The sequence below is a fragment of the Phycodurus eques genome, chromosome 10 (assembly GCF_024500275.1).
Source record: "Phycodurus eques isolate BA_2022a chromosome 10, UOR_Pequ_1.1, whole genome shotgun sequence".
Classification (NCBI taxonomy): Eukaryota; Metazoa; Chordata; class Actinopteri; order Syngnathiformes; family Syngnathidae; genus Phycodurus; species Phycodurus eques.
Genome location: NC_084534.1, coordinates 11,542,728 through 11,555,438, shown reverse-complemented (window position 1 = coordinate 11,555,438; position 12,711 = coordinate 11,542,728). Strand labels below are relative to the sequence as shown.

The window sequence follows — 12,711 nt, the reverse complement described above, 5'->3', positions numbered from 1 at the left end:
TGGCGTTTTTTTTTTTTTTTTTTTTTTTTTTATAGTTGCCTTTAGTGTGAAATTTCGAAAAGATACAAGTTCCAACAGCTTTTGATGTCACGGCGAATCATTAGACTGCGTGGCGAAGTCTGATGAAAAGTATATATTGATACAAAAAGGAAACAGTTTTCTTGAGCACTGTAAGCATTTTCTAATTTAATGACTTCACTCCTTGTGCAGATTGACGTACATGTTTTCGAATCGTTTTTGTAAGTGTACGTGATTCATTTAGTTTTGTTTTACTTTATAAAAGTGAGTAAAATATGTCTGAGTCGTACCACTCAGGAACCCTCGTGCTCTCCGAAACACTGCAGCGGCGGTCAAAATGTTTTCCTCGGCGTTGCTATGTTTCTACGTCATCCTCCAAATGTTTTTGTTTTTTTCTCTCCCCCTCGACCCCTCCATTTAAAGTGCAGCAAGTCGCCCTCCGCTTTTGCAGAATTGTCGCGTCTGATCGCACACTCTGACCACAGCCAGCGAGCAACGGCGCTGAATCGTCCTAAACATGAGAGTCGGCTCGGCAATCGCGTTATGCTTCTTCAGCTTTGCGTGTCTGTCAGAATGCACGCCTCCGACCTGTTACTCCAGGGCGCTGAGCCTGAGCAAAGAAGTGATGACCCTGTTGGATAAGATCCACACTTACCATCGTACGGTAAGCACCCCCCACTGTGTTGCACTGGCACCTCATTTGTGTTTCCTTCAAATCTGTGGTCTTGTTGTTTTGCCAGAAAACGTGTGCTGAGGTCCTACCCACCATCTTCCTTGATGTGCATGTAAGTTCAACTCAACTTAATGTACACCTGCGCCATCTAATGTAAGGGTTCTCATGCTTTTTGGAAACCTTTAGCGAACCTTGCAGGGGATCAACACCAATTAAATATAAAGGCCTAAATATACATGAACTGTTTTATGGAAAGGAATTAAATTCAATATTGATCCATTGTCACTTGCTGATTTGCACTGCTTCTACTAACAACAAGGCTGCGAACTGAGAGATTGTTTACAAAGTTACTCTCAGTGTTGCTCATTTAGCAATTTAATTTTAAAAAGTGCTTTTAATTCCCACAAAAAAAAGACAACATGAGCAGAATAATTTTCCACACTTTTTATTTTTGATCTGGCAAGAAAGGAGGCCGGTGTCAAGCAATTGCTGAGTCGTGCTGAACATTGCCAAAAGACATGGCGAAACCTATTTCTTTCTTGACCTGTTGGAAACGTTTGACCCGAGGAATGTGCATCCAAGCCGCAAATATGTAACCGAGGTTGCCTTGCCCCACCTGTACTCTACACGAAAAAGGAACGTGACAACTAATGCTGCACACATGCAAGGCTGTCGGATTCATGTGTTATGTCACAATCAGATTCAATCTTTTATTTTGCCCACAGATAAAGTAGGGGCAGGTCTCTATACGTAGGCATGCACTTAAAAAAAAAAAAAAAAAAAAAAAAATTAAAAATAAAATAAGTGATGCAACATAATTCATTGCAAATTTATTTGGACCCCCGAGTTATGTCTCGCACAAACCCAGGCTGTGCACCCTAGTTTGACAACCACTGATCTAAGAGCCAATAAAATAATTGTATTACTGCTTTAAAATATAATAATGATATGTTCTGATTGACCATGAAGTATTAATTCATAAATGTTTCCCATGGTAAAGCTCTGCTTTGCAATATACTGTACTCTTGTATGATGTCTCCACTAAGTGCACAATTTTGGAAACACACCTTGGTTAGTGATGCTATAAAGCAAACTCATAATAATGTCTAACAGCGTTTACTTCCATTTATTTAGTCAACAACAACACAAACAATTACTATTATACAGTGCACTGAAATAATGACCTATCAATTTCCTCAGAAATATCCATACTTAAGTGTAAACGTCTGCGCCTGTTTAGTTCAGCACAAAGCTATTATTCTGTTGTACGAGTGGCAACAGAAGGACCTCTGCCAACTTTTTCTGCCTGTCACTGTACATCACTGGCATAGATAGAAGATAAATAATTTAAACCACAATTAAGTGAAATTAGATACTTTCCTATTGCACACATGGTCTGTCATGGCACATTAGGGGTTAGGAATAACTGGTCTAATGCGCATTTCTTTGGTTATTTCCTGTTTGTATGTTTATGACTATTAATGGATGGACAGATTGAGAGAGAGAGAATTACATAAAAGAAATCGAATAGGAATGTTTTTCTAAATTACAGCCCTCTTATGTATCGTGGTTACAATGTCTGCCTCAGCTTCTGAGGTTTGGGGTACAAATCTCGGCTCCGGCTTCCCTGTGGGGAATTTGCACGTCTTCGCCGTGCTTGCGTACACTGTGGCTTCCTCCCACATTCTAAAATCATGCATGTTCGGTTGATTGAAGACTCTAAATTGTCCTTAGATGTGAATGTGAGTCTGAAGGGTTGTTTGTCTATACTTTATGTGTCTTGCAATTGTCTTGCAATTGTCTGGAGACCAGTCCAGGGTGTACCCCCGCCTTTTGTCCGAAGTCAGCTGGGATAGGTTCCAGCTCACCCACGACCCTAATGCGGAAACGCAGTATACACGATGGATGCATCTAATAAACATAAAGAAAAATTCATCAATGATTGTATTATAAGATTGTGCAGGTGAACCTCATGCTGTAGTTGTTATATATACACGCACACACACACAAACACAAACAAACAATTATGGTTGTTATATGTTCCAGTTGACGAAAACCCCAAATTCACCATCTGAATCAAATGAAATGTTACATGAGAAACAATCAAAATGTTTTTAATATAAAAATTAGGTTGGGATCGCCCTCAAAGTATTTCACTCTGTGAATCTGTATGAGCCTCACTTTGTCAACTATCAAGATACTGTAAATTAAATTGTCGATGCTATTCAAATTTATTGAGATTCACTGTCTTTTTATATTTTGGTGGTGATGAGTAAGTTTTTAAGCGAAGTCAAGTGATCATGCCTCGGATTACACCATTTCTAGACAACTGCGGTGGCTTTATCATTGTAGAACTCGTGCGTCACGACCAAGATCCGTGACTTCCTCTACGTGCTTGTGAACCATCCCAGCCAGTACTGCAGAGAGAGACCCAGGATGGTGTTGCTGAAAATCAAAATACAGAACTTGTACGCCATTATCACCCGAATTTGCTACCGGGTGAGTGCATCTCAAACTCAAACCAGAGCAGAGGCTTTTCTGACTCACTGGTAGACTGTTTCGCAGCTTCCACGTGACCGCGTGTCTTTATTGCTTTGGCAGGACTTGGTGTTTTTCACAGACGACTGCGAGGCCATCGACACTGGACATAGCAGGCCACACTATGCAGAGGACAGACTTCAGCTTCTGCAGGAGGAGAGATAAGCGACACAAGCAGTTATAAGCAGTCTAATGTAATCACAATGTGTACATAAACACCACACCCTGCAGTGTATTCAATCATAAGCAGCACAGCACACTGCGCTGACTCGTGCACACTCGTGTTTAGTGGACATGCATGGTTACATTCCTGCAAGAACGGCAGAACTTTCCACAGGAAATTTGCTGAATGCCAACCGTGCCGACGCAAATCTTGAAATAATAAACCAGTAAGAGATGCTTGTGAGCAGCCTTAGCCTCTGTTTACTTACCATGGCTGATCAAAGCTTTGTGTGTCATTTGGAGAAATAGGCTGTGTTGCCGTAACCCTTGCTCTGACGAAACATGTCTTGAACGAGCACTATGTCCAACATTTTTGTCGACATTTATGCAGTTCAGCACACTGATTTAAAAACGTTTTGTATGGAATACTATGATGACTTTGTCTCCCAAACACAACCCGACATTGCTTAACGTCAAGTCAAGACTCATTGACTTTACTCAAATAATGCAAAATATTTCATGTTACATTTCATTGTAGTGTATCTAATGTCTATTTGTCTTTTTCCCATGTATGGATTATATCCCACTCTCCCAATAACAACAGAATAAACCTTTAGTTCTGCGATGATAGTTTTGCCTTTCTACCTTTAGTATCTACCTGCCTAAAGTATTCCATCAGTTGCTACATTTGGGGAGGGGGATAGAACACAATGAGCATGGCACATATTGACTATATGTGCCCACTCTTCATTGATAACAGGAGGCTCCAAATGTGTTCGATTGCAAGCGTATCTCTTGTGCACAACCCCGATCTGGTCAGCCCACCCATTTAGGTCTTCCTCTTGCGAAGCCATTCTTCAGTTGATTTGCACGCATCTTTTGGGTATTTTAGTAATTGTCATGCCGAAAGGTGAAATCCAGCTTCAGCTTCACATCTGGAGGCTTGGGCCCAATTCTGATTGCGATTTGGGACTGAGTCCAGTTCTATCTCAAGAAAAACAAGACCAAAGCTGATTCTTCCATCGCCACGCTTCACTGTGAGTATTGTGCACTGTTGGTTTTATGCCAGATTTTTTTTTTAAACTATGCCCAAAAAGTACTTGTCTTGGTATGAGCAAACCATAATACAAATAATAGTTTCCCCATGTGCTTTTATGAGACTAATATGATAGCCAAAGTCACATGCAATACAAAACCAGTATTGGACAGAAAGGTCTAGAGTTGCTTTGCGACTTGGGGATACGGACTCAATGAACCGATGACAGAGGTGCTCTTGGGCAAGGCACCGAACTCCCTGCAATACTCTCCCCATTACACACAGGTGCTCAACTGTGTCCACTGCTTAGTTCAGAAAAATGCATGTAGTGTTACTGTATATTATACAGACAAAAAAAAAAAAGGACAAGTACAATACTGCTTTTTTACCACAAGATGGTAGTGATTGTCCGCGTTTGTCAACTCAGATTTGTCCATTAGCGTCGTACAAATGGGAATCATCAGTTTCACATCTTCACGAAATATTTTAAATAGCGATAAAAGCACACGATGTTTTGAAGGGTTATTTAAAACGGCTACGTTTTTCTACGAGCATATTTCATATCATAATCTGCTACAATAAATAAACATATCTAAGTAAATATTTCATATCTAACTTTCAGTTGCAGTCAGGCTCCTGTTAAAACAAGCATGTTTGTTGTTCATTCATACAGCGAATCTGATTCAAATGCAGCTCTTAACCACATGCAGCTTGTGAACTCCTAATGAAGGAACCCTGCCAACAGCAAAATGTTAGTGAGCAACATGATGCCTGTTAAAAAAAAATGTGGTGATAAACTTTAATTGCTGTGCTTATTGATCATCATCATCATCATCATTACAGGGCTGAAGAATTCACATTGTTTTGTATCATTAAGACAAAATGAGAATAAAACGATTAGTCAGCGGGCGTCCGGATAATTTCCCAATTTAATGTTCTGTGACCCTGCACCAAAAATGTTAAATGCTGGATCATAAAACATAAAAACTTTGCCCAGGGGGTCACAGTAATCATTCTCTGCTTTGCAGAAATAAATGAGCTCGTAAAGTACAGATCAGAAACCTATTTACATTAAAGGATCAGTGATGCAGTTTGTGATTCACTTTTGCTTTATAGGGTTTTCGGGCAATTTTCCATCACATTAAGCACTTTTTTATTGAATCTTAAAAAGACGTGTTGCCTCATTAGTCAACAAAAGAAAATGCTTCCCCTTAAAATAGATGTTTGGATCACTCTGCACTCTAGTTTTAATTATGTTGCACAGTAAATGTAGCTACAGATGCCAGGGTTATAGAGTTTTACTCAAACTAGAAAGTAAGCTCTGTCTCCTGTCGACTGTAAAGATGTCTAAAAAGTGCCATAATAATAAACAAACTAATAGCTCCATTATTTGTATTAGTCATTTCAGTCAGTCAGTTGAGGGCCTTTGAAGACAGATCATGATAAACTAAGACTGATAGTCATTCAAATGGAAACTCTTACAGTCATTAAACATGCTCACAGCGGTGATGGCTGTAGCTGTGCTTGCTAAAAGTACAGTGGGTATAAAAATCTACACACCCCTGTTCAAATGCCAGGCTTATGCAGTATAAAAAAACCAAGACCAAGATATATCATTTCAAAACGTTCTACAATTAATGGGACCTGTGCAGCTCAACTGTTTTTTCCCCCAAAATCTTTTTGAGAGCGGACATCAAAATAAACAACTGTAAACAAAATAAACAACTTGTGGTTGCACAAGTGTTCATAATTTCCTCATCTTAAAAATGTTTTTAATAAAAAATACAAACACATGTAGGGAAATGTGCTATGGTCCAATGAAATAATGGTTGAACTTTTTGGCCATAATTCCACAACGTATGTTTGGCCTTCAAGTCACTGATGGTGTAGTGGTACACTCGCCTGACTTCGGTGGGTTCAGTTCCCACTCAGTGACGGTGTGAATGTGAGTGCAAATGTGCCCTGTGACTGACTGGCGACCAGTTCAGGGTGTAGTCCGCCTTTCGCCCGAAGTCAGCTGGGATAGGCTCCAGCGCTCCGCGACCCTTACCAGGATAAGCAGTGTAGAAAATGGATGGATGGATGGATGGATGTTTAGCCTAAAAACAGCACTGCTCATAACCAGTGCTGGTGGTAGCCTCATGCTTTGGGGCTGTTTTTCTTCAGCTAGAACTGTGGCCTTGGACAAGCTGGATGGAATTCTGAACAGTTTGAAACATCAGTCTGTGTTAGCACAAAACCTTCAGGCTTCTGACAGAAAGCAAAAAACAAAAACAAAATTCAGGAAGAGCCTACTAGAACAGTTTATTTGGGGTTCATCAGAGGCACTCTAAATGGTGGCAGGTGTGTGCTGACTCGTGAATGGTCACTTCTAAACACTGCCACATCTCAGTTATAGGAGGGTGTGCCCACTTGTGCAATCACATTATTTCAGTTTTGTTTTGTTGTTTTACTTACCCTCTTGAAAAACAAAAAAATAATTAAGTTCTACAAGTTATAGGTCACAATGGTGGAAAATGTTATGACATGATTTATCTTTGTCTAATTTTTTTTAATACCACCATTTTTTTTTTTTAAGTATTTGAATTTGGGTGTGTAGACTTTTATTTCCATTGTAAATATCTTAAAAGGTATATGTTTAACGATTAAGTTCCTTCCAGTTCAGTATTTTACTGCTCTCTTGCGGACACTGTAGGCCACTGCAGGAAGAAAAAAAATATTATACAGCGAACTTTTCCAGCCTCATGCCTACAATGAGGCAACGTTCTTTGTGCATTATTGTGCTTGTATTTATTTCATTATTGTTCTTGGTACTGTATTTACACATAATGTGAATTCATGTCTCACCAATGTTGATGGATACCAAAATTAGCTTTGATCAAAAGGAAATATTATTGAATGCATTCATTCCATATTTATATACGGCATGCATCTAATCTAGCATTTAGATTTAATAATTCATTTGTATGGCGTACTGTATTATAACATGATGTATTGCTGTTGTCAATAGCAGCTATGAACAGCTGTTTTTTTTCTGCAGTGCTGTGCTTCTTTTTAAAAAAAAATATATTTTCGATATGTGCAGCAGCAGCACATTTGTGCTGATGGCTCCATTAGTAGATAGCTGAATATTGATTTATAACATAACTACGTCATTAATAATGTTAGCGTGGCTTTGACATCGCAGGACTCACAAGTACAGACAGTTAAGAGAAATATGAAAATATATGCCCGAAAGATTTAATTACAGTTTTTATAGACTTTAAAGATGTCAAAATGAAATATTATTATTATTATTTTTTTATGAGCTGACATTGTGAGAGACAAATCCAAACAGTCAGTTGACCTTTTCCGTCTATAATTCAACATCATGGCCTCAATGTCGTAAAATGTGTCAGGTGAAAGAATGTCATAATGAAAATTGTCTGACTACAAGGAAATGTAGTTAGAGAATTTTCAAGTGTGCTACTATGATGTTTTCCACTTTGAAACTTTAAAAGTGTAGATTTGTAAGTGATTAGAATGTATGTTCGGAAGTTTAAACACTTGTAAAAAGTCGTGTGATGGTGACTGAGTGAAGTGATGGGAGTGTGTGGCTGGCTTATTATATTAAATAAACAACCACCATAAATAAAGGGCTTTTTTTGTGGCGAGCATGGTGGTTTAATTGATGGCCTGAAAGTTAAGGTCACATAATTACAAACTTGAATACTTCACATAAATCCTTATAAGGATAGCCACAGATATATTTGGACGTGTTTGGCTCATGGCGGCTCTTGAATTTATGAAATCCATCCATCCATTTAGACTAAAAGGACAACTAATCAACCTGCAACTAAACTCGGTTGAGCTACCGTATACTTTTCAACAAAGTGCTTGAAAAAATGCAAGACATTAGATTTCGTTTTTTTCTTCCCCATGACATTTGTTGTTTTAGCATGGCCAATTACCAGAAATCATTTCTATTGCGCTATTAGAATGCAATCAAAATAAATACATGAAAGAAAATGAAATTTATGTCAAGAATTTACAATTGGGCACAGAAGGATACTGCTTCTTTTCAACCTAAATCGAATGGGGCCCTATTTAGCATACAGTATGTCTAACAGTATACGATTCACTGTACGTCAGAATAACCGCTGTGAAAAATATCATTTAAAAAAGCAAGCTAGTGGTGTTTTTGTCCTGTACTAAAAAAAATCATAATAAAAAGTTTACTTGGCAGAGTGGTTTTAAAGCAAAGCTACATTGCAATCACTAATATTATACATGTTAGAAAATTATTTTCTATCTGCACATAATTTTCAGTTTAATAGTATACAATATTGTAAATATTTTTACATTTACGAGATTATGAATTACAACCAATATTAAACATTAAGAATGTCCAAATGTGTTCGTATATTTTAATCATTTAGGTGGACTCCAGAATCATTTAGTCATAAAATTGTGCATTTATAACACGGTGCTAATCAATAAACAGCAACGTGTAGTTTCTAATCAACTAATACATCTTTTTTTCAGTCATGCATTTCAGACACGGATGACTTACCAATAGATCGCGATGAGTGATGAATGACATCTAATGAGCAATTGTGTCAAACAGCAGCCTGATGTGATCTTTGGGCTGATTTTCATTAGTCGTTGAGAATTTCGCTGCAGGCCAAACAGAGAGAAGAGACAAAAGCATTTCGAAGAATGGGCACGTCCCATGTTTGGCTTGCGTCAAGTTGCTCTGCTTTTTACATGACTCGGGACTTTTGACTTGATGCAACAAGTGTTGCACGGTAGTTTTGAAGCAACGCTCTTTTCAAATCAAGATTGCTGGAGCTGCACTAAAAGGAGAGAGGGAGGGGGGGGGGGGGTAAAAATCAGAATAACGTCCTGTTGCGCAAGCCTTGTTTGAGGACAGCAGCTTGTCATCGCGCAGGGAGGAAATCAGCGCAGCAGAGCGTCCCCCAGTCCCCCGTTGACATTTTAGGAATGATAAAAGTTCCGCCTTGCCTGGAGCGACAGCCTCTCAGGAGCCGGGCCGAGCCGGGCCTCCATCCGCCCGCGCTCATTCCAAACAATTATTTTACCCTATTTTAACCTCTTTGTGCCCGGTTCAGAGAGAGAGAGAGAGAGATAGAGAGAGAGAGAGAGAGAGAGAGAGAGAGAGAGTACATGCGCTATAATTTGCAACAATCTGATCCCGTTTTGTTTGGAGAACAAGGATGACTCCGTGAGATTTCAGTGTCCTTTCAGGTGCTCCACGAGGAGTGCGTCAAGCACGCATGTCCTACCCCTTCATGGCCTGCCTGTCTTCTGCCTCGTTTTACACCCCTATAAGCCACTCGAATGACGCACGTGGGATAGTTAAAGCTCCAATGTTTATCAGCGTGTTTTGAAGTGGTCTCGTCAACGTGCACTCCTCCCCCCACCCCCACCTCCACCTCCAACCACCACATGATCCCCACCCCTAAACTCTGCTGGCGCCAACGGAATCCAGGTTAGTCGTCTCAAAGCAATGGGCAACAGCTGTAGCAATACATTCCTGCAAATAACTTGTGACAAGTTGAGATTGCTTGCACATAAGTTAGCATTAAAGTTTAAAACAAAAAAAAACAAAAAAACAAAACAGGACTGCAAGAATTGGCGTGGTCAATCTAAGAATTTGCCCACGACATAAATTTCCACCTGCTTCCCAATAATTATTACATCATGTCAATCAAGACAAACATATGAAAAAGAATAAACAATTTATTAAGTTATGGCACAAATATATTCATAATATAAATGAGGATATTTTTCCAAATATACATTATTTTACAGTACACGTATCCCTTGCGAAGGGAATCATTCCAACAACAGACACTAGTGCTGTTTTTTTAAAATCTATTTTTAAATGCTGTTGTTTTTATTATTATTATTATTATTATTTACAAAGAGCATTGACACTGTTATCCGGTTTAGTTGTACATTAATATGAATGTATAATGCTTCCACAAAAGCTTTGCAGCAGCGCAACAAAACGTCCTGCTGCACAATTGTGTTTACGTGTCCACATTGGCTGTCATCTCGACAGGGACTGTCTTCCCTTTTTGCTACATTTTTTTTAAAAATCAGATGCATCACTATGAGCACATGATTAAACATCTTTTTGGAGGACTTACTCGCAGACATTAGGTCCTCGAAAGAAGAGACACTGCAGGTGGGGTGGGGGGGGGGGGGGTCTCCTTCAAAGAGGAGTCTTACCCCAGTGATCATGATATAAAAAAAAAAAGTGTCCACGGTCGTGTGTCCGTCATGCCAGGTGGTACATGCTGTATCCGACGTGGGCGGCGTACAGTCCCACGGGGGACACCGGCAGCGAGTGCCTCTGAAAGGCGTGCGAGCCCACGTAGGACCCCGGGACGTGCGCACTCAGCGGGAAGGAAATCCCAAAGGCCGGAGGCAACATGGGCTTGGCTGCCATTTTCAGTTTCTCCAGTTCTGCCTCCTGCAGTCGCTTGGCTTTAGCTCTCCTGTTCTGAAACCAGATCTTGACCTGGGTCTCTGTCAAGCTGAGGGAACTGGAGAACTCGGCGCGCTCGGCGATGGACAGGTACTGCTTCTGACGGAACTTTCTCTCCAAGGCCAGCAGCTGGGACGTCGTGAAAGGGGTCCGAGGCTTCCTGTTGGTCTTGTGTTTTCTCAGAGGACACGCCGGAGGACTCAACCTCCCTGAAAAAACAACAACAACAAAAGAAACAAACACGCTTTAACCTTCCTCGATTTTACTACCCTGTCATCTTGTGTATGCATGGCAAATTTTGGGCGTTTTCAAATGTTTTGTTTTCTGCTTCTTTTACTGCATCACGGTTTTAACATTAGTTCTTGTCATTGGGACAAAAAAAATATATATATATATCATTCAAAAATTGTTTTCATTCCAATTTATTCGCACAATGCGAAAAGTACAATTTCCGAGTATTGAGTGTAAAAATGAAAGTCGTTTTACCCAAATTGTATGATTCAAGCCAGTAAACAAAGATGTAAACAATGTTGTTTTCATGGGTCCCGAGTGGCCACAAGAAAGCAAGAAGGTACTGCTTACCGTACTTCTATTTTTTAAAGTGCAGGAGATAGAATTACAAAATCAGAGGGGGGGGGGGGGGGGGGGACGACGACGACGACGACAACAACAACAAAAGGTTCCTTCCATTTGCATTAGCACATCTAAAACGATTCAAATAGGAAATACAAATGAGCAGCAAAGAGGTTTCATGTAATTGCCACGGTGCACGGTGCGTAATAGCGCGCAACAAATTGGACTTACGTGGAGGAGTGGGAGAAAAACGAGGACTCTGGATCCAAGAAGTCCTCTCTTGGCTATCTGGACTCTCGGGTTTGATCAACACGTCGTCCTGCACGTTCATGAGCTCGCCCACCGAAAAAGAGGAGCCCATCGGGATAGCGGGCACGGAAGTATCCAGACCTCCGAACGGACCCATCCGAACGCCCTTCCCCAGAGACCGGGACGTCCCGGCCTGCGCGCAGGGCCCATCGGGGGAAGGCGCCTCTCTGCTCGGCTTGCGGTCAGCCATCAGAGCCTCGACGCTGAACGGCAGGATGGCCACTTTGGGCTTCCCGGCGTCCTCTGCGGCGCTCAGGCAAGTCTGCATGTCGCCTCTCGTCACGAGCACCGAGCGTGGGGGGAGATCTTCGCTTTTCAAAGCCGCGGCGGAGGGCGAAACTGACATCGACAGCGACGATGGGGCCATACAGGTCCGGCGGACACCGTGGCGCTGTGGATGTGACTCTCGTGCTAAAGTCTGGAGGATTAAAAAAAATAAAAAAAAATAAAAAAAAAAGTGATTCTTAAAAAAAAAAAAAAGAAAAGAAGTAAGAAGCTGGTGCGTCAAGGTGTCGACGTCCCCATGTTTATGTGAGCCGAGTGGAGAGCGGCGTTTTAAAGGCGGGCGTGGAGTGGGAGGCGACCAATCACGGAACACGTGGGCTGGACGACAAAAAAACAAAAGTCCAATGGGAACGTTCACGACGCTTTCTACCCCCACCGAGCAACTTCACACAAACACAACAAACCGGCAATGGCTCATCGAGACCATGTCAAGCTAATGTCTTTCTGGAAAACCCACCGGGCTTGCTTTTGGGATGCTTTGACTGTGCTTGTGATCACATAGTCGCCCGACAGCGATGATGGAAATAATACGCTTGAATGACATAATTTCGCGTAGCCTGGTGATGCTGTGTGTAATCGAAAAATACAGAATGGAATGTTGATGGATAGATATATAGATAG

General features: G+C 40.8%; 2 protein-coding genes across 2 annotated transcripts; one reads left to right on the top strand and one right to left on the bottom strand.

Annotated features, from left to right (window-relative positions):
- Positions 1-435: 435 nt before the first annotated feature.
- LOC133408887 (cytokine-like protein 1) lies at positions 436-4,009 on the top strand. The gene is made up of 4 exons (XM_061688236.1): positions 436-682; positions 759-803; positions 3,044-3,190; positions 3,293-4,009. Exons 1-4 carry the CDS (start codon positions 536-538, stop codon positions 3,392-3,394), a joined length of 441 nt encoding a protein of 146 aa, XP_061544220.1. The 5' UTR covers positions 436-535; the 3' UTR covers positions 3,395-4,009.
- A 6,178-nt stretch (positions 4,010-10,187) lies between these two features.
- Positions 10,188-12,319, bottom strand: msx1a (muscle segment homeobox 1a). The gene is made up of 2 exons (XM_061688051.1): positions 11,728-12,319; positions 10,188-11,132 (listed from the first exon to the last, which is right to left on the bottom strand). Exons 1-2 carry the CDS (start codon positions 12,170-12,172, stop codon positions 10,714-10,716), a joined length of 864 nt encoding a protein of 287 aa, XP_061544035.1. The 5' UTR covers positions 12,173-12,319; the 3' UTR covers positions 10,188-10,713.
- Between the last annotated feature and the right edge of the window lie 392 nt (positions 12,320-12,711).

Bases quoted from the DNA above. Each gene is read 5' to 3' on its own strand.
- LOC133408887 (XM_061688236.1), top strand. From the start codon at position 536: ATGAGAGTCGGCTCGGCAATCGCGTTATGCTTCTTCAGCTTTGCGTGT. The intron at 683-758 runs GTAAGCACCCCC...TTGTTTTGCCAG, and splicing joins TCCACACTTACCATCGTACG to AAAACGTGTGCTGAGGTCCT. The intron at 804-3,043 runs GTAAGTTCAACT...TTATCATTGTAG, and splicing joins CCATCTTCCTTGATGTGCAT to AACTCGTGCGTCACGACCAA.
- msx1a (XM_061688051.1), bottom strand. From the start codon at position 12,172: ATGGCCCCATCGTCGCTGTCGATGTCAGTTTCGCCCTCCGCCGCGGCT. The intron at 11,133-11,727 runs GTAAGTCCAATT...TTGTTTTTTCAG, and splicing joins TTTTTCTCCCACTCCTCCAC to GGAGGTTGAGTCCTCCGGCG.